The sequence below is a fragment of the Aspergillus glaucus genome (assembly GCF_001890805.1).
Source record: "Aspergillus glaucus CBS 516.65 unplaced genomic scaffold ASPGLscaffold_4, whole genome shotgun sequence".
In the NCBI taxonomy this organism is placed as follows: domain Eukaryota; kingdom Fungi; phylum Ascomycota; class Eurotiomycetes; order Eurotiales; family Aspergillaceae; genus Aspergillus; species Aspergillus glaucus.
Window position 1 is genome coordinate 720,373 of NW_019170456.1, and position 17,117 is coordinate 737,489.

The 17,117-nt window shown below is 49.5% G+C and overlaps 5 protein-coding genes across 5 annotated transcripts; 2 read left to right on the forward strand and 3 right to left on the reverse strand.

Annotated features, from left to right (window-relative positions):
- Positions 1-2: 2 nt before the first annotated feature.
- On the reverse strand, positions 3-2,602 carry ASPGLDRAFT_43666 (putative serine/threonine protein kinase). The gene has a single exon (XM_022545860.1). It carries the CDS (start codon positions 2,264-2,266, stop codon positions 314-316), a length of 1,953 nt encoding a protein of 650 aa, XP_022403856.1. The 5' UTR covers positions 2,267-2,602; the 3' UTR covers positions 3-313.
- A 3,710-nt stretch (positions 2,603-6,312) lies between these two features.
- On the forward strand, positions 6,313-8,769 carry ASPGLDRAFT_120417 (putative C6 finger domain protein; the record flags this gene model as incomplete). Its single annotated transcript, XM_022540135.1, has 7 exons — positions 6,313-6,477; positions 6,522-6,634; positions 6,682-7,530; positions 7,590-7,676; positions 7,727-8,025; positions 8,085-8,514; positions 8,592-8,769. The coding sequence occupies 7 exons, from the start codon at positions 6,313-6,315 to the stop codon at positions 8,767-8,769; spliced, it is 2,121 nt and encodes a 706-aa protein (XP_022403857.1).
- Positions 8,770-8,939: 170 nt separating this feature from the next.
- ASPGLDRAFT_64427 (vacuolar protein sorting protein DigA) lies at positions 8,940-11,936 on the reverse strand (the record flags this gene model as incomplete). Its single annotated transcript, XM_022548774.1, has 3 exons — positions 8,940-9,021; positions 9,074-11,663; positions 11,723-11,936. 3 exons carry the CDS (start codon positions 11,934-11,936, stop codon positions 8,940-8,942), a joined length of 2,886 nt encoding a protein of 961 aa, XP_022403858.1.
- Positions 11,937-12,235: 299 nt separating this feature from the next.
- ASPGLDRAFT_55651 (uncharacterized protein) lies at positions 12,236-13,090 on the forward strand (the record flags this gene model as incomplete). The annotated part of the gene is made up of 2 exons (XM_022548151.1): positions 12,236-12,476; positions 12,698-13,090. Exons 1-2 carry the CDS (start codon positions 12,369-12,371, stop codon positions 13,088-13,090), a joined length of 501 nt encoding a protein of 166 aa, XP_022403859.1. The 5' UTR covers positions 12,236-12,368.
- A 923-nt stretch (positions 13,091-14,013) lies between these two features.
- Positions 14,014-16,621, reverse strand: ASPGLDRAFT_120374 (ubiquitin C-terminal hydrolase family protein; the record flags this gene model as incomplete). The annotated part of the gene is made up of 5 exons (XM_022540131.1): positions 14,014-15,209; positions 15,263-15,914; positions 15,972-16,346; positions 16,405-16,494; positions 16,550-16,621. 5 exons carry the CDS (start codon positions 16,619-16,621, stop codon positions 14,014-14,016), a joined length of 2,385 nt encoding a protein of 794 aa, XP_022403860.1.
- Positions 16,622-17,117: the final 496 nt, after the last annotated feature.

The window sequence follows — 17,117 nt, forward strand, 5'->3', positions numbered from 1 at the left end:
AAAAAAAAAAAAAAAAAAAAAAAAAAAGCGGGAAGATTAAAACAGAATATCAGGAGCGTCGCGCAGAGACAATCCATGAATCGACCGATAGATAGCACACAAAGTTGGGACCGTTGCACCCAAACCGGAAAAGAAAAACTGTATATAAACTGAACTTGCTTTTTCCCTTTTCTTCAAAATTAAAAACTGGCGTATCTTCTTCTGTTTTAAGTTTCGCTCCTTAGGTAAACCGATTGGAATGGAACAACATTATAGGGTTGACTTGAAACACGTGGTAGACAGCGACCAAGAGGAGAGGTAGGAGGGGGGGTGGTTATAGGTGGAGCTCGTGCCAGCCACCAACCAGGTCGAGATCTTCATCGACACTGCCGTCGTATCCGCTGGGCGGTCGCGGCTTGGAGGTGTCCGGAGCCTCACGGCGCCAGTCCTTTTGTAAGAATGGACGACGTTCGTGGAAGGTGGGGGTTGCTTTCCGTGCCCACGCTTTGTAGTCAAACCCGGAGGAGCCAAGACCCCAATCTCTTCTCCAACTGGTGCAGTTGTTTGTCGATCTCTTCTGGCCGAACGATTCCTCCCGAGCCTTGGCGTCCCGACGTTTGTCGCCTAGCGCTGCCCATTTGTCAAGAAGTGACTTCTTGGGGGGAGACGTCGTGGTCTCCTTCAAAGGAGTAGGCTCGCGGTGGATGTCGACCGGCTCCACGGTCACCACACCAGACTTGGAGTCTCCCAAGGGAGCGACGGCGCCCTTGTTGTCGTCTTGGGAAGGATGAAGAGTCATGGAGGAAGCAGATTCCTGCAAATCGGTTTGGATGTCCACGCCACTGTCCACGTCACGGCTCTCATGGCTCCAGTTTCGTGGATTGTGCTCCTGTTGTTGCTGGAAAACCATCCAATCCTCGTTCTCCGATTCCTCCTCTTCTTCCTCATCCCACAGATCGCACCAGCTCTTCGAGATTTGGTCGTTCTTGTTGCGCCCAAACACCATGGAGAGCGTTGGAAGTCGCTTGTTTGCATGGCTGGGCAATGAGCCAGTGATCGGGACTGGGTCGGAAGGTGGTGGGTAGTGTTGAGTGGTGGTCGGTTTGTGAAGAGTAGCCGACTTGTACGATTCTCCCAAGGTGGAATCCAGAACGGACTCCACTGAGGGAGTTCCCTGATGAAGCGAATACCAAGAGGTGCCAGCCGTCTCGGAAGCAGGGAAGAGATCTTCGGAATAGCTGTCGTTGTCGGGAATGGCAGACAGCTGTCTGACGGGTTGAAGGGGGCTCGCATGCAACGCCTTGGCCCAAGGGAATGAATCTCCCTGGTTGACGTGCGGGCTCTGGATGGAAGGCGTCCGGAGCGGCTCGCGGTTGGCGCTGGCGGGCACCACCTCGCGGTCGTCGGTGCAGAATTCGTCAAGAGGCTCATCGTCCGTGCCGAAAGAGAGGGAACGCAAGATGCTTTCACGGATGGCAGACAGCGAACGCTTTTCAGGGTCGAGCGCCAAGGCATGTCTCAGGATCTCAAAGGTATCTTGAGACATGTTGGGGAAGATGTCGAAAAGCGACTGTCGGTCCCGAACGTAGTCGGAGAACAAGACATCGAGCTCAGCGGGCATGGCGAAGGGGTTGCGTGCAAACAGAACATTGAGCAAGCAAATGCCCACTGCCCAAAGATCGGCTTTAGCGGGAGAGTACCCAGTGGTCCCCGGGTCGTACTGTTCGGGAGCCATGTAACGGTCACTGCCAACGCACGCCTCATGACACCAGGAATTGCGAGTAGCCAAGCCCAGATCACCAAGTTTCATTGAACCGTCCTGCGTCAAGAAAATGTTCTCTGGCTTGATATCGCGATGGTACATGCCGTTGGCATGAAAGAACTCGATGGCACTGACCAACTGCAGCATAAAGTCACGCACATGCTCGGTCTCCAAGGGACCCCGGTTGAGCCGGATAGCCTCGTACAGATCACCGTTGGCGCAGTACTCCAAGACCAAGTAAACATGTGAGTCAGTCTCGAAGGAGTGAATGAGGTTAACCAGGTTGGGATGATGTGGGAGGCGGCGATGGCACTCCAGCTCTTCGAAGCGACCATCGACAGACAAGGGGCCCATAGTATCCGTGGAGGACGCCTTGGCAATGCACTTGATGGCAACTTCCTGACCGGTTTGGTTGTCGTTTGCAACAAATACCATGCCAAAGGAGCCATGGTTCAATGGCGCCACGGTCCGGAAGCGACCATCCAAGATCTGCCCGGCGACGAACTTGTTCTTCATGGATGCCATGGTCGATGATGATGATGATGATGATGATCACACACAGAGAGAAATGTAACCCGAAGAGAAAGGTGACGAATCTGTCCGGTAAAATAGGGAGAAAAGATGCGTATGTAGGGGGCGGGGTTTGTTGAGATGATGCAGGCCCTGATGTAAAATGAAAAAGCAAAGGAATTTGTAAACGCTCAGGAGAAGTAAAAAAAGGCCGAAGAAGAGAAAATAAATGACAAAATCAAAGTAGTCAAAACAAGCAACCAGGCTGATGATATGATTAGAAGAGAAGAGTCAGGTCTGCAATTTCCCAAAGACCTTGATAGAGAAACACCGAGAAAACCAAGAGAAGAGAAGAATAATGATATCAAGTGGATAACAACGAACTTCGGACCGTTGAATCAGTCGTTCATATAAATATCAGGAAGTGAGACAAAAGAAACGGACGAAGGTGTCTGGAGACTGAGATTCGACGATACCCGGATGGGTGAAGGATGCAAGTAGACAAAGTGAAAGAGAGGCTGTAGTGACGGTTATAAGTTCATATGTATGATCGCTGGTTTCTTTTTCTTTTTTTGGAGAATTGAATTGGCAAAGCGGCCAAAGAGATTGAAACGATCAAGGAAATATCAACGAAAGGATTGACTCGATGTCTGAATGGAGTTGTTGTTGTTGTTGTTGTTGTTGAGAAGCGAAGATGCACAAGTTGAAAGTAGAGAAGATAAAAGAAGTCGAGATGAGAAAACGCTGCGTGATGTCGTAACTTTAATGCGGAATATAAACAGAAAAAGGCAAAAGTAGAAGAAAAGAAGACCTTCGTAACACCTGGTCGAAGGACCGAAGAGTCGTCGATGTGACTCAAAAAGAGTCGAGGGACCGAGATGGAAGAGGGACTGTAGCCGAGGACTATAAGGTCATAGAGATCTGCGGATTGAACGACAAGAGGGCGAACGGCTGTCGAACGGAAGGATGCAGCAGGGTATACACAGGTACGTGGACACTAGACAAGACCGGAGCGTGTACAGAGAGTAGACACCCGGGGTTGTCAAAGTTGAAGTCCGGACCAGAACGGCACCTGATAACGACGTATGACCGGGTTGGAAATCCCAGAACCAAATCGAAACACTCGATTGATTGAGTAATTGCAGCCTTATGAGTAAATCTTGGAAGATATAAGGACAGTTGTTCGACGAGAATGAGTCACGGGGGTAGTCGGAATGCCAGGACTCGGGAGAGGCGGAGAACGGAGAGCCGAAGAACGAAAGCGTGCACGGTTGTCGTTGTTGATGAACAGATGCAGGAAATCGGGTTCTGTCACTGAGTAGCACACTGACTCTGGCGAATTATAGGAGATCGAAGCGTTGGTGGGAGGGAGGGACGGAGGGAGGGAGAGAGGAGGATGCGCGAAGTGAGGAGGAAGTAGGAGGGAGGCGATTAGAACCGAGGCGGAACAGGGAGGCGGAAGGAGCAATGGGAAGAATAGGAATAAAGAGGAAAGAGAAAGGAGAAAGAGAAGAAAGAGAAGGGAAGGATATAAAGAGATGAGACCGGAGGAAAACAGGAATATGAAGATAAGAGAGAGAGAAAAGAAGGGAAAAAAGAGATGGGAATCGACAGGAGTCAGTAGTCAGTCAGTCAGGCAAGACAAGGCAGATAGCGCAATGATATGATGATATGCTTAATGGTATTGTAATGTATGGTATTGAGGAGAAATAAATAGACCAGGAACAGGGCCGCGTGTATGTAAAGATTGTACTGTACTGTCATGGGGACCACCAGGCCCAGGGAAACCGGGGGAAGACGGCGGGCGTTGGGCGAACCAGCGAGAATCAAGAACGCCTAGACTAGTCCAGAACAGGTATAGCCGGGATGGAATGGGGCCGAGGGAGGGTGGTTAGCCAATTATATTAGATAGATGATAACGGTGACGATACATACAGTACATACATACATACATACGGTCTAGCCGTTTCCGGAGAGATCCACCCCCCTGAATTATTGATTGATTCTTAACACTTGTCAATGAAGAGTCACACGGTTCAGAACACGCCACGAGGTGCCCAGAATAGGATGTGCTAGAAGGTGCCAGATAGACATTAAGTCTTACGTGTTTCTTTTTGGTTTTGGTATTTTTTGGTAGTATTGACAGGTACTGTGTTATTGAGTCCAAGTAGTACTCTGCAAGTACTGTAGTAGTACACTCAGAATGCACTGCTCATTATCTATCTGCACTCAAGCTGCATCGAGGACAGGTACCGATACTTCTCCAAATTGATCGCCTCGCCATTCGGGTGGCGGAGGGCTGCTGACCAATCAGGTTGGCCACAACAGGCACACTATTCTCGGGCTGCATGACGCCAGCAGCGGTGGAGATTCCCTATCAGTCGGAGTGCATTGGAGTGCATTATGGAGGGTGCTGTATATACTCTGTACAGAAGAGATACTCTGTACAAGAGTCTATTGATCCCGTGATACCATAACACTAAAGCGGTGAACAGTGCATCAGACAACACACTCTCGGATCATTCCCTGTTCCCTATCATACTACAGAAAACTGTACATACAGTTATCACCCCGCACGATCTTCGTCGCAATTTCTAGTTAACCTTCATCATTCCCAATCCGGATATGAAACTCTCCGTTCCCCGGATTCAGTCACTGTGTTGTCAGGAGACGTTCTTCTGAGGCCATATTGCATATACTACGCTGTACTGATTTAATGATTGACAACACATTATTATTCTGAGGCACGACTGACGAGACCGAAGACGAAAATCGCGCAGCAAACTTCTCCGCATTGATACTGCATACAGAGTACATACATGCATCTGCAATGGTGGTTGGTAGGACTCATAGTACACAGTACAGTGCAGTGCTCGGATAGCAGTATGTAGCGATACCCGGAGTACAAAGTACACTGATAATCAATGCACAGCAACATCATTCTGGCTGTCATGCCACATTCCTTCTGACCTCATGGCGTTTGACAGTCAAACACCAGCCATCTAAGAGGTATATACTCTTACAGGTACAGGGGTTGTGAAGAATAATCCCAGTCGCTCGGTTATTTGACGAATTCAACCCCTGTATGATCTCCGTACTGTCCATCGAGTCCAGACTTTGCCGGCGAGACGCTGAGGTGATGCCAATCCCCATACCCAGCGGTTCCATGGAGTATTGCAATGGGGTACACGGACCAAGGACGAATGAGACTCTCCAGGCTGTCAACTGAATACGTGCGTTTCAGGATAACACGCAATCCCGGCCATTTTATCATTCTCTATGACGATCCGGATATTCAACATGCCAATACCCCGGGTACGGCGTTTCGCTGTTGAATGCAGTTGTTTATCTGATGAAAAGAATCGGCATCTGACACATGCTCATTTACCATTATTGTCTTGTCAATCCTCTAACAGGCATGTTGATGAATTGGTGGCGTCTATCGTGATCCACTCAATTTATCTGCACTCTATTTCAGTCAGGGTTAGAGATATACCCTTTTATTTACTGCATACCGCACTTCAATATCTGCCTTGTACTACAACGCAGCATACAATGGCTATTCACTAGTCAAGTACAGCTGACAATGACGGCTGACGTCCACCGGCATTTGGCATGCCAATCTCGGATATCTACATACATACGGGGTACTCGGTACGCTGCTTCTGCATTCAGATGCAATACTTAAGATATTCTTCAAGTGCAGACTGGACTATTGATCCTGCGTGATAATAGTTCACTGTTGTTCTTTCCCCTACTTCGGAATGAGTACACTAGCAGCAACCACTACACATCACAACCCATAGACTTTTCTTTACCATCAAATCAGCTCAGTTCGATCAATCTAAATGCAATTATATATCACTCTATAACTCCAATCCAAACATAGTCTGTATATAGTCTCAAAGACTATGGCCGCCTCTAATTGGCCGCCCGCTGAGTCATGGCGGAATACCTTTTATCGGCCTCAACTTCTCAATCACCAAATTCATACTACACTAGTCGCAATGATCAAACAATAGTCCATTCATAATTCATCATTCTAAAAGCAACCATGCACAATGAGCAAGCGTCCCTATGAGGAGAGCTCGCGTCCAGCGCAGCACGCCGATAACGCTTATCAGCATCACAATGGCTTGCCGCTGCCCATCCATGATCTTCTCTCGCCCCAGGAGGACCATTCGCCAGGGCCGTCCAAGAGGCCTAGGAACTTCATCGCCTCCGTAGTAAGTCTCCTGTCACATCACTATGCTCGGTGCTAACAAATCAGGCATGCGAGAATTGCCGCCTCAAAAAAACAAGATGCGACGAGTCCCGTCCGAAATGCGGACTATGCAAGTCTCTGGGCTTGGACTGCGTCTACAATGAGCGCAAGTCTTCCAAGTATGTCCTTTGTCACTGATTCATTGGAGATTTGCTAACCCGTCCAGACGGGATCAATCCCTCAGCTTGATCATGAGCACTCTGCATCGACTCGAGACTAAGATCGAGCATCTCCCGTCCACCGTCTGTAATGACATGCAGCCGGTGCTTCGTGGTCAAGTCCAGGCTCTCCAGGGTACTAAAGAAACCAATTCAGCAGCTCATGGCCACAGCCATAGTAGCAGTAGCAGCGGCAACAAGCAGCCCTTCTCCCAGGGTCTCACGCCGGACATGGGTCCACCGGATGACTTTGAGTTCGACGAGCATCCGACAAAAGATTCGAATGGGCATGTGTCTATCTCCTTCAGTCAACATGGCGTGATTCTCTGGCCCGGGACTCGAGAGATCTTGCCCGAAGGACTCCTCGAAGCTCATGAACATTTAGGGAAGAATTACGTGATTGATCTGGAAATGAAACGACCGTCATTACCCATGTACATCTGTCCATTTCCTCCACAGGCTGCCGATGGCTGGTTGGAGACTCTTCCGTTGGCAATGGTCAAGGGTCTTGCAGATGCGTTCTTCGCCACGTTTAACCCGTTTACCCCAATCATGGACAGGAATTTCTTCTTTGCGTTTACTCTTGGTGCAGCCATCGAAAACAGTTTTGGATACACCATGGAGAGCTGTCTGGTTCTCAACGTTCTGGCCCTGGGGTGTCTGGCCGTTCAAGCCCATCAAGAAGGAGATTATCCCTTGCCAGGTACACGAAGTGGTGGATTTGAACTCCCAGATTGGATGGACGTAATTGATGAAGAGCCACCTGGCCTACGGTTCTTTAACGAAGCACGTCGACGGATTGGCTTTTTGATGTGTGACAACGATATCCAGAGTTGTCAATTTTATCTGTTATCTTCGTACGTTACCTACCAATCTTTTTACAAAACCTTACAAGGACACGTGCTGACCCCAGCAGAGTGTACTACAGCCAAATCCTCCGTCCAATGGACGCATGGGCCATGATCCATCGCGCTGCGACATGCTGTCTCTCCATGCTCACCAAGTAAGCGATCGTCTGACCCAATGCATAAACTCATAACTAATAGCCTTTAGCCACGACGTCAACTTCGACGAATGGGAAGGTGACATGAAATCCCGCGTTTACTGGAACTGTCTCATGAACGAGACCATCCTCGTCCAAGAGCTACACCTCCCCCCAAGTGGTCTTGCACGACTCGAAGAGTTCGTGCCAATCCCGAAATTCATCCCGTTCGAGACGGCGGGGTTTGTATCGGCGAGTTTGTTCAGTTCGGCGGGGGAGATTGACGATGCGTTCTTTCAATACCATTTCCTCGCCCAGGTTGCGCATCGCATTATCCTGACCCGCATCCGGCACTCATTATACTTTTATTGTATGTCCCCTCTTTACCATCCCCAAAAAAACGCCACATGTAGATCTAACCAATCCCAGCCGACTCGGGAACCTTCCCCCTCCCCGCTGTCAACGCAGAACTCCTCCACCAACTCGAACAATGGCGCATCAACCTCCCTCCGGCTTTAAAATTCTCCAATGAAGCCCTCTCCACCCCAGCCCCAGCACCAACATCTCCAGCACAACAATCAACGTCAACATCAACACCACGAGACACCCTAACAGACCCACCCCCCTCCCCCGCAATAGTCGTAACAGATGCCATGCTCCGCGGGCGCTACAAAATCGCCAAATTCCACATCGGCAGACCATACCTCTACAAAGCTCTCCGTATCCCTGCGTCTCTGACAGAGCATGACCTCGAGCAGGTGCGCACGGGGCTGCAGTATGCCATGGATTGGCCTGTCATGGGTGGGATTTTCAGGGAGATGAAGAGTTGTATTCCGATTAAGTTTGCGTTCTGTTCGCAGTACGTCCCCTTTCACTTATACTTTTTTTTTTTTTTTTTTCTTCCCCTTTGAGGTTAGAAAGCTAACGATGGTATAGATTCTTCGGACAAATCCTACTATTCTATTGTATCTCGCATTCCTCGTCGCCCAAAATACGGGATACATTACCCGACGGCTGGGAACGATGGAATAGCGAGATGTGGCGGTTCCTCGAGGACTGCGCGCCGTTTAGTCCGGCCGTTGCGCAGGATTTGGAGTTGTTAAGGCTTCTGTAGCCGTTTCATGATAAAAGTAGATGTACAGGGATGTGTAATGATAACATGACGGTTATATTCAGATGGTATCAATAATGTCAATAATCATGTAATAACTGCAAACAACGATAACTATAGCATCGCATCACATCACATCATCTCATACCAGACTCGTATCATACCATAATCCACTACAGAGCCCAGTCATCCGCCTCTGACTCAACAATAAACGGCTTATCGATCTGCTTGATAGCATGATCACCACATAGGATACTGCAGTGTAACGGTTAGTCTCGTTCTCAACCGTAAAAAGAAAGGAACCTACCAAGCCTCCGCAACAATCCCATCCAACTCCCTAACAATCTCCTCCCTCTTGGTCCCAGAAACCTTCCCCAACTGCGCCTGCAAATCGCGAATATACTTCTTCTTCCCGCCCGCTCCCTCAAGGACCTCTTTACCAAGACAGTCACTATGAAATGCATGCTGGCACGGGAACACAAAGAACTGCCGACTAAGCACGGGCAAGGAACAAATCCAGCATTTTTCACCGGGCTCGACGATCGCGTAGCGGGTGTCTAGGGCGGCAATTTCGGAGCGGATTTGCCGCGCTGTGTGCGCGGAGTTGTCCATTTCCTGGCGGAGGGCGTCGATGTGGCGGGAATAGTCTTCCAATGCGGTGCAAATTTCATCTTTGAAGTCATCGATGACTACGAAATCGGGGAAGAAGGGAATGAGGTCTTCAATGCGGAGGAGTTCGCAGCGACGCAGGAACTCGATCGCGTCTTTGATACTAGTTCCCGGTTGCCGGATTTTCTTCTCTGCGACGAGCAGCCACAGGCGCTTGCGGAGTTTGTTGTTGCCTTCGGGTCTGTCGGCGACTATGGCGGCGAGGTCGATGTCGTTGTTTTTTAGGGCGAGTTCGACGGCTTGTGGGTATTGGCCCATTGCGCTGTAGATGTGGATGCATGATTGGACGCGCTGGTTTTGGATGCAGAGACGGAGGGCAAAGTCTGCGTCGTAGGGGGGTGGTGTCGAGGGTTGGGACTGGAGGTATGTAAGGAGGCCGGCCTCTGAAGACGAGGTGCTTGATGCGTGGATTGAAATCAAGGTATTGTGCACCGCTGCTGAGGGCTTGGGGTGGTTGACGATGATGAAGTTGAGGTACCGGACTGCTTGGTTTTGGCTGAGCGGCGCGTTGACGGTTTTGTTGTAGTTTAGCAACGCTGGTATCAATTTCTCTGGGTCCAGATTTGTCTGTCGCATCAGGATATCCACCAGCCCCGTCGCCGTATGCGTCATGAGAACACTGCTGTATTTGTAGAACACATCGGGATCGCTCTGCCTTTGCAGCACGTTAAGCGCATCGGTCCATTTCTCTCGTTGGATCCAATACGAAAGAACGTAGTTGTGGTCATTAACAGCCGCTGCAAAGAAGAGCAGCTCTTCTTCTCGGCCGTGGCTGCTGATAATGTCGTAGACCGTCTTCTGGTCCATATCCGCTTTGTACTTGTTCACGAAATCTTGGAACTCGGTTCGCACACTGTTCAATTGCTCACGGACTTCTTCCGCGCTGGCACCCTCGGCCAGCTCGGCTCTGGTGGCGACGTTATCATCCAAAGAATTCAACTTGGACATAAACACCTCTACCAGCCAGCTGGTGACCATGATCCTCTGCATCGACGACGATCGCTTATACGTCGACAATTGAGAAAGCAGGTATTTCCGCAGTGCATCATGCTCTCCGCGGTTGATCAACGTCAGGCATACCTCTTCAAACCCCTTGCTACTCTTGCCCCATACTTTGGCTGCCTCCGAGTAACGGCCCTTGCTGGCCAGATAGTCACCGGATGCAGTTGCGACGGTATCCTTTTGGGCGCTTCCACGGGCATATTTGAGTGCTTCATCAAACATCTGTCTCTGTAAGAAGACCTTCCAAACATCTCTATCCTCGTCATCCACAGCAATCTCGTAAATATCCTGGCCAGTGAATAGCCAGAAAGTGTTCTGCATCGAGTCTGTCAACAACCCCAGGGCACTCTGCCCTGGTTCCAGTACTGGTTGTTCATAGACAATCTCTTCATTCATCAGGTTGACAGCGACGATCTTTCCTTCGACGAGGGTCAAGATGTGCCATTGCGTCAGCGTCATAGCAGTAATAGGATCTTGGATTAATTTTCTGCCACCTCGAGCAGACTCGGAAGCTGGAAACTTGGTTCGCGGGAGCATCCGCGACTCTTCAAATAGCTGGTGCGCTTTCTCCTGTGCATACGGAAGCTGGCCATGATACACACCCTGCGAGCTGAGCCAGGCAAATTCCTTATCAGAAGGACCGTCTGCATGGTGACCATCAGACCCACCAGGCGAAACAGCCAAAACAGACGGTACAGAGCTCGACGGCTTCTGAATTTCATGAACAACAGGTGCTTCCCGCTGGAAGAAGTCCGCATATATGGACCCCCCGCCTTCTCGTCCTTGTCGCCCTGCTCGTCCCAAGAAGTGCATCAGTTTGCCATGCGTTGCAACCAGAACTCGTTTCTGGTCAGGCTTCGACGGTACATTATCTGCCCATACCCCTGTTACTGCTGACGCCTCGGGTACTCTGTAAACGGGGGTGACGTATTTCTCCTCGCGGCGGTAGAACTCGGTCGACGGCTCAATGTAGACCTCGTAGACGTTTCCATCGGTAGTACCTAGCAGTATTTCCCTTGTCGATGCGGTCGGTATTGAAGGATTCCAAGCGATGCTCTCGATCGAAACGCCTTTTAACCGTGTAAGTGGCTTGGGTTGTCTCGATTGCGTATGAAGATAGTAGTTCTCGCCCAGGGTGGTGGTAACGATCAAATGCGACGCAGACGGGTCAAGGAACATGCGACGAATAAGTCCTATTTCCGACGACTTCTTAGGAAGATCGATATCTATCGAAACCCATTATCAGTAAACGAAGCAGCAGCTTGACGGCCATATTCCAACCCACCGTCAATATCTTCCGGCGTATCCAGATCAATCCGGAGAATCCTCCCCGTGGACAAAGCCAAAATCAAGACATTGTTGGCAACCTGCGCAGCGACGAAGTCGGCAGCAATTGGAAACTGGAGCTGCACACGTTGGACATCGAACATGGGGAGCGAATCGGCGGTTTCAGCGAGGTTGCTGGGAGCAACATACCCGCTGGGTGCGTCCAGCGCCATTATGCGCCAATAGTTCAAGGGGTTATGTGGATATCATGTCTAGAAGAAACAGAGAGGGTGGCCAGCACGAGTTGAGGGGCCGTACAAGTAGAGCGCTGTCGGAGATCGAGCAAGTGAGGCGGAGAACAGTTATGCCTTGTAAATAAGGCATGCATAGATAACTAACTAACTAGTTAGTTATAGACACCTTAGGCAACAAATATTACTTAGGGCTACATTATTGTATGACATGTCTGTACAAGGCTCCTAAGTCATAACGGAGCCAAAAAGAGTGTCGCTGATCGTGACTACCTATTCTGCATACATATAAAGTCCTTTCTTCTTCCCTTCCTTCCTTCTATCCAACCATCTCCCATTCTCTTCAACTGTTTCCCAAACCTCTCCTTACTATCCTCATCTCTCAAATCACCACCTTGTCATCTCATCATCAAAATGCCGGTTACGCTGACCACGGCGAACTACGCCGCTCGAAAATGCACAGTTTCCAAATCCACCGCCGCCGACAAGTTTCTCGAGCCAAAGAGCATCGACGGAACACAGGTATCATCTAGAGCTCCTTCAATAAACAGGCGCTGCAAGAAAATCACATCAGCCCTTCTACGCACGGCTTCGTTTGAGCTATTTTCCACGCATATAGCTCCCATTACCACCTCACGCTGCGGTCAGAAGACGTCTGGTTCTCGATTTTGTCATAATTGTCGTCTTTCATCAACGCGCATGCCGAGGAACTACGATTCCTGTTTGTCGCACATGAAGGACAGAAGGAGCTGGAGGTAAAGGAGGGCGGGAACATCCATACTGTGGACTTTGGTAAATTGGCGGTTCACATGACGGACATGATTGAGCAGAATGTCGTCGATCCTGAGCTCCGGACGTGGATTATGCCTTTGTTCAGTACCACCACGGACTCGGACAAAGTCGCCGCATCCATCCTCATAATGGGCTCCTTGCAGAAGTACTTCTCGTGCAAAATTTCTGTCTGCTGCGGGACTCCATCGATCACATTACTCGGCAACCGCGAGGATTGGGAGCAGCTGGTGGCCAAAACTCGACAAGATTCCTTAACTAGGGAAGGAACCCACGACTTTTGCCCGTCTTCTCCGCCCGGTATTGGAACGCTTCGTGGCCACCTTCGATCGCCCAGACGACCCTAAGATTGTCGACTTCTGGCGCAAATATACCCATTAGACGGGTGGGAGCGGTCCCCAATACCTCTGCGGCTGGATCACTGCTTTCTGCTTCTGGAGCGAAATGGGTGACTCGCTGTAGCGTGAAAACATTGACACGTCTGAAGAACCTGAAGAATTTGGGCTTGACAAGGTTCTGTCTCACCGCGTGGAAACGGACGATATCCCAAGCGCGTTTACCTCAGTTCCCGTAACTATCAACGATAATGGTGTACATGAGACCAAGATAGTTGCCGGTATGGTAGGTATCCAGGTTACATCCAGTGGACAGCCTATGGATTGAGCGCATGACTCTGAATATGGACCTGATGGCAAACGAGTTCCCGCTGGCCCTGTTGACAAACCTGGTTTGGATTCAATTCAGCCCGTATCAGGCTGGTGGATGTATGAGACGAAGAATTCAGAGGTAAATCAAGCGCGGCAGAAGGAGAAACAGGCCATCATAGACGAGCTTAAGAAGTTGGAATATGCCGATAACAGTTACGAGGCTAGAAAGCGGGATTACCAGTTGCGCAGGAAACTGGAAGACTTGAGCTGAATTGACCGAGTCATGTTCTAATTGTTTTGCGGAACTGTGTTTGCTGATGAATCATGGATAATGATGCAGTGGTAAGAAAGTGAGGAGGAAAAGATAGCTTCCATAATGAGATCCTTGAACGAACTGCCATACTACACAGTACATCCTAATTGATCGTAATGCTGATATATGCTTATATTAGCAACACGCCCATCTATCTATGTCAATACTCTATGCAGTGTAGAAAGAAACGCCAATAACCCGAAACTGTTCATATGCCCTAGGCGTAATTCATGGGTATCATATCAATCCGACCTCCAATGCCGCAAGTACAGTCGTACCAATGGGACAAGGGCACTGATTACCCTCGTCATCACATAATAACACATTCCCTCTCTATCCGTCTTCCTGTCTTCTCTTTTGTTTTATCCTTGGCCTTTCCTCTCCATCTATCACGATCCTTGGTCCGCCCCCGGGCGTTCTTATCCTTATCTTTATCTTTTTCTTTGCTTTCATTGCTGGATGGGCCGGATTTCTCGTCGTTCGAACCAACCAGCTCATTTTCTACCGCGTAGTCGTCACCATCGCCTTCTGTAGACTGGTCATCACTGTTGAGCTTGTCCCGGCTTAGTCGTCCGGTGAACCGTGAGAAAGTCGCACTAATTCGGTTCTCGCTGTTTTGGCTGCCGGCGCGGCTGCCAGGGTTACTTTTCACCCTAGAACCGCGTCTAGAGAATGAAAAGGGATTCGAACTCGTTCCATCTTCGTCTTTGTCTTTCGGGGCAATTTTTGGTGACGTAGAAGAGGTGGTGTGTACATGGAGACCCCCAGATTGAGTTGAAGGGTCGGTGTTGGAGAAGATGGAGCCCTGTGGCGCTCCGTTTTGGTCAACCACCTCAGTCTCCGTGACTATCGGGGCGGTGATCTCGAAACTGGGCCGTCCAGTCGTGCACTCCTCAGCGTTGGAGGACCCCATAGATAAGCCGTTCAGTCTTTGAGCGATACCAGCGGCATCGGATTCCAGGGTATCATCTGACGACTCGGAGGAAGCCTTATGTTGTAGGTTGGCCTTCGCGGCATCTTCATCAATAGGGAGGATCTGGTAGAACAGCAGATACGGCGACTCGTTTTTCAAGGCCTGTTCGATATCGACTAGAGTCACCCGCTCCGCAGCCAAGTCATCAAAGCGCATCCAATATCGTGAATCATCCGAAACTGTCTGCTCAGTACCATTACCATTGGAAACGGCCGGGGCAGCGCCTGCACTGGTCCCTCTGACGATTGCTATATAATGACCCGAGTCGACAGAGTTCCCACGATGACAGACTAGAGACTGTAAAGCCAACTTGAAGTTGCCGTATATGGGAGCATCGTCATCCATATTGTCATCTTGAATGAAATGGGGTAAGCCGATCTCAGTTGGTATATCAACGAATGTGCTGCGTCTAACCGCTCGCCCATTAGGAAGCATTGAATAACGCTTCAAGCACATTCCGAGGATAGGTCTTTTCACAGAGATATGTTCCGCTACCTGAGCGTCGGTCTTCGGTGTATTATCCGTGTACCACGCTGCAAATGAGTCAGCACATGCCCCAAAGCATAAGATCTCAGCAGAGACGCACGTATCAAACTGAAGAACTGCCAGGCTGGCATCATGACCTCTTTCCTGTAAGAACCTTTCCGAGTATGATTGCGACCACTGCCGCAATCACTCTTCCCCTCGTCGCTTTTTCCTTCTTCGCTTGAATCAGGAACGAAACGCTCCTGTACGATGCTATCCCGTCGATCCAAAGTAGACGAAGTTGTGGCGGACTCATCGATAGACTCCGTCACTGACGTTAGAGGAGTCACATCTTCGAGCCAGGGAGAAGACCCCCGGACTGGTGACGACCCAGTAGAGTCAACTTCAATAGCTTCAACGTGTGTCGTGAAGCCTTTTGACATTGAATCTACTGACCTTGTCGTGTTCCGTCGCTCTAGATGTCTTTTCACCTCAATCTTATTGTTGAAGTAGGACTCCAAGCAGTCCTCCAATGTGACTGTCTTCCCGTCCGCTGGCTCGGGTATCGCAACCTCTAATAGCCTCTCGTTGATGAACTTGTGATCGCCACTGGCATCTTCCTTTCCGGTGTGATAGATGTCCATCTTCAAGGTAAGCAGCGGTAGCTCTAGTTTCTCCGTGATGAATGTAAATGCTTCGGACGCATCCTGTTGTCGAAGAGTAGAGGCATCCCTCCAACCGCACTCGGCAAGCGCATCTTGCAGATATTTTGTCTGTTGATGGTCGAGTCAGTAACCCCGCTTGCATCACCAGGATTATATGAAACGCACCATATCTTTAGTTATCAGCTTTCCAGAACGTAGCATATTAACCCAAAATCTTAGCAAAACTGCGAGTTTCCGGCGGGGTTCATCTTCAAAGGATTTGTGCAGAATGGGTTCGAAACAGTCGAGACGGGCGAACATTGCGAAGAGTAGCGCATCTAGGTAGCAGGTAACACCCTGTCGGTTTTCTGCTCCAAGAAGTTTTGTACTGGGCGTATATCCTCTGATTATCCCTTCGATAGAGTCCTCCAGTAGAAGAAGCAAATCAAACGCCTTGTCAACATCCCATTGCGCATGAGCTGATTGCAGCGCATAACCGATATGTTCTTCCTTCAAATCAGTGATTCCAAGTTGTGCGATGCGACGTTCGAGTTGCTTTATCTGTTCCCGCAGGTCTATGAGTCACTGCGGATCATGGCAGCTATGAAGCTTCTCTTACCTTCTTCTGATTCTGGTTGTCGCCATTTTCCGAAGCGGATTGTGACGAGAAGAAACCGCGAAATAGAGGCCGGGTGAGGATATTCGATGTCTATTCAGAAAGAAAAATCAGCCATATCCCAAGTGAAGACAATTGGTTGCCGTACCTCCTCCTTAAGATGCTTGCTATATCTGCTATGTCGCTCGCGTCTTGGAAGGAATTTCTGAAGGCTGCTCATCTTTGGCAGCTCGAGTGGTATAGGCGAACCGTTTTAAAACCGAGCCGGAGATGTTCTCAATGCGAATCGAGAAATGGGACCAGGGTAAGCATAAAGATCTATGCTAGATTTATCGATAGTCGCGGGGATTCAATTTAGATCCCGAGATCGCGCATGGAGATTTCGAAGAGAAATTGTTCTCGCCAAGTCATCAATGATCATATCAGGTGCCGGGCTCTTCTGACGACGTCGGAGCTGCCAATCCATCCGGAAATCGCCCTCGCCACCATAGGACGCCGAAACGAGAATAAGCAGGGGAAAGTGACCTGTGAAGAGAATTATGACAGCGGATCTATAAGATGCAAATCTGAATCAGGCAATTATATCAGCTGATCGACGCCGGTTGAAAATCATAGCTCGGATGTAGCTCAAGATAGTGTTCTGTAGTGGTGGTAGAGGCGGAGATGATGAAGCTGATCACATGTGGAGCTGCGGAGGTAGTTAACTAGTTAACTAA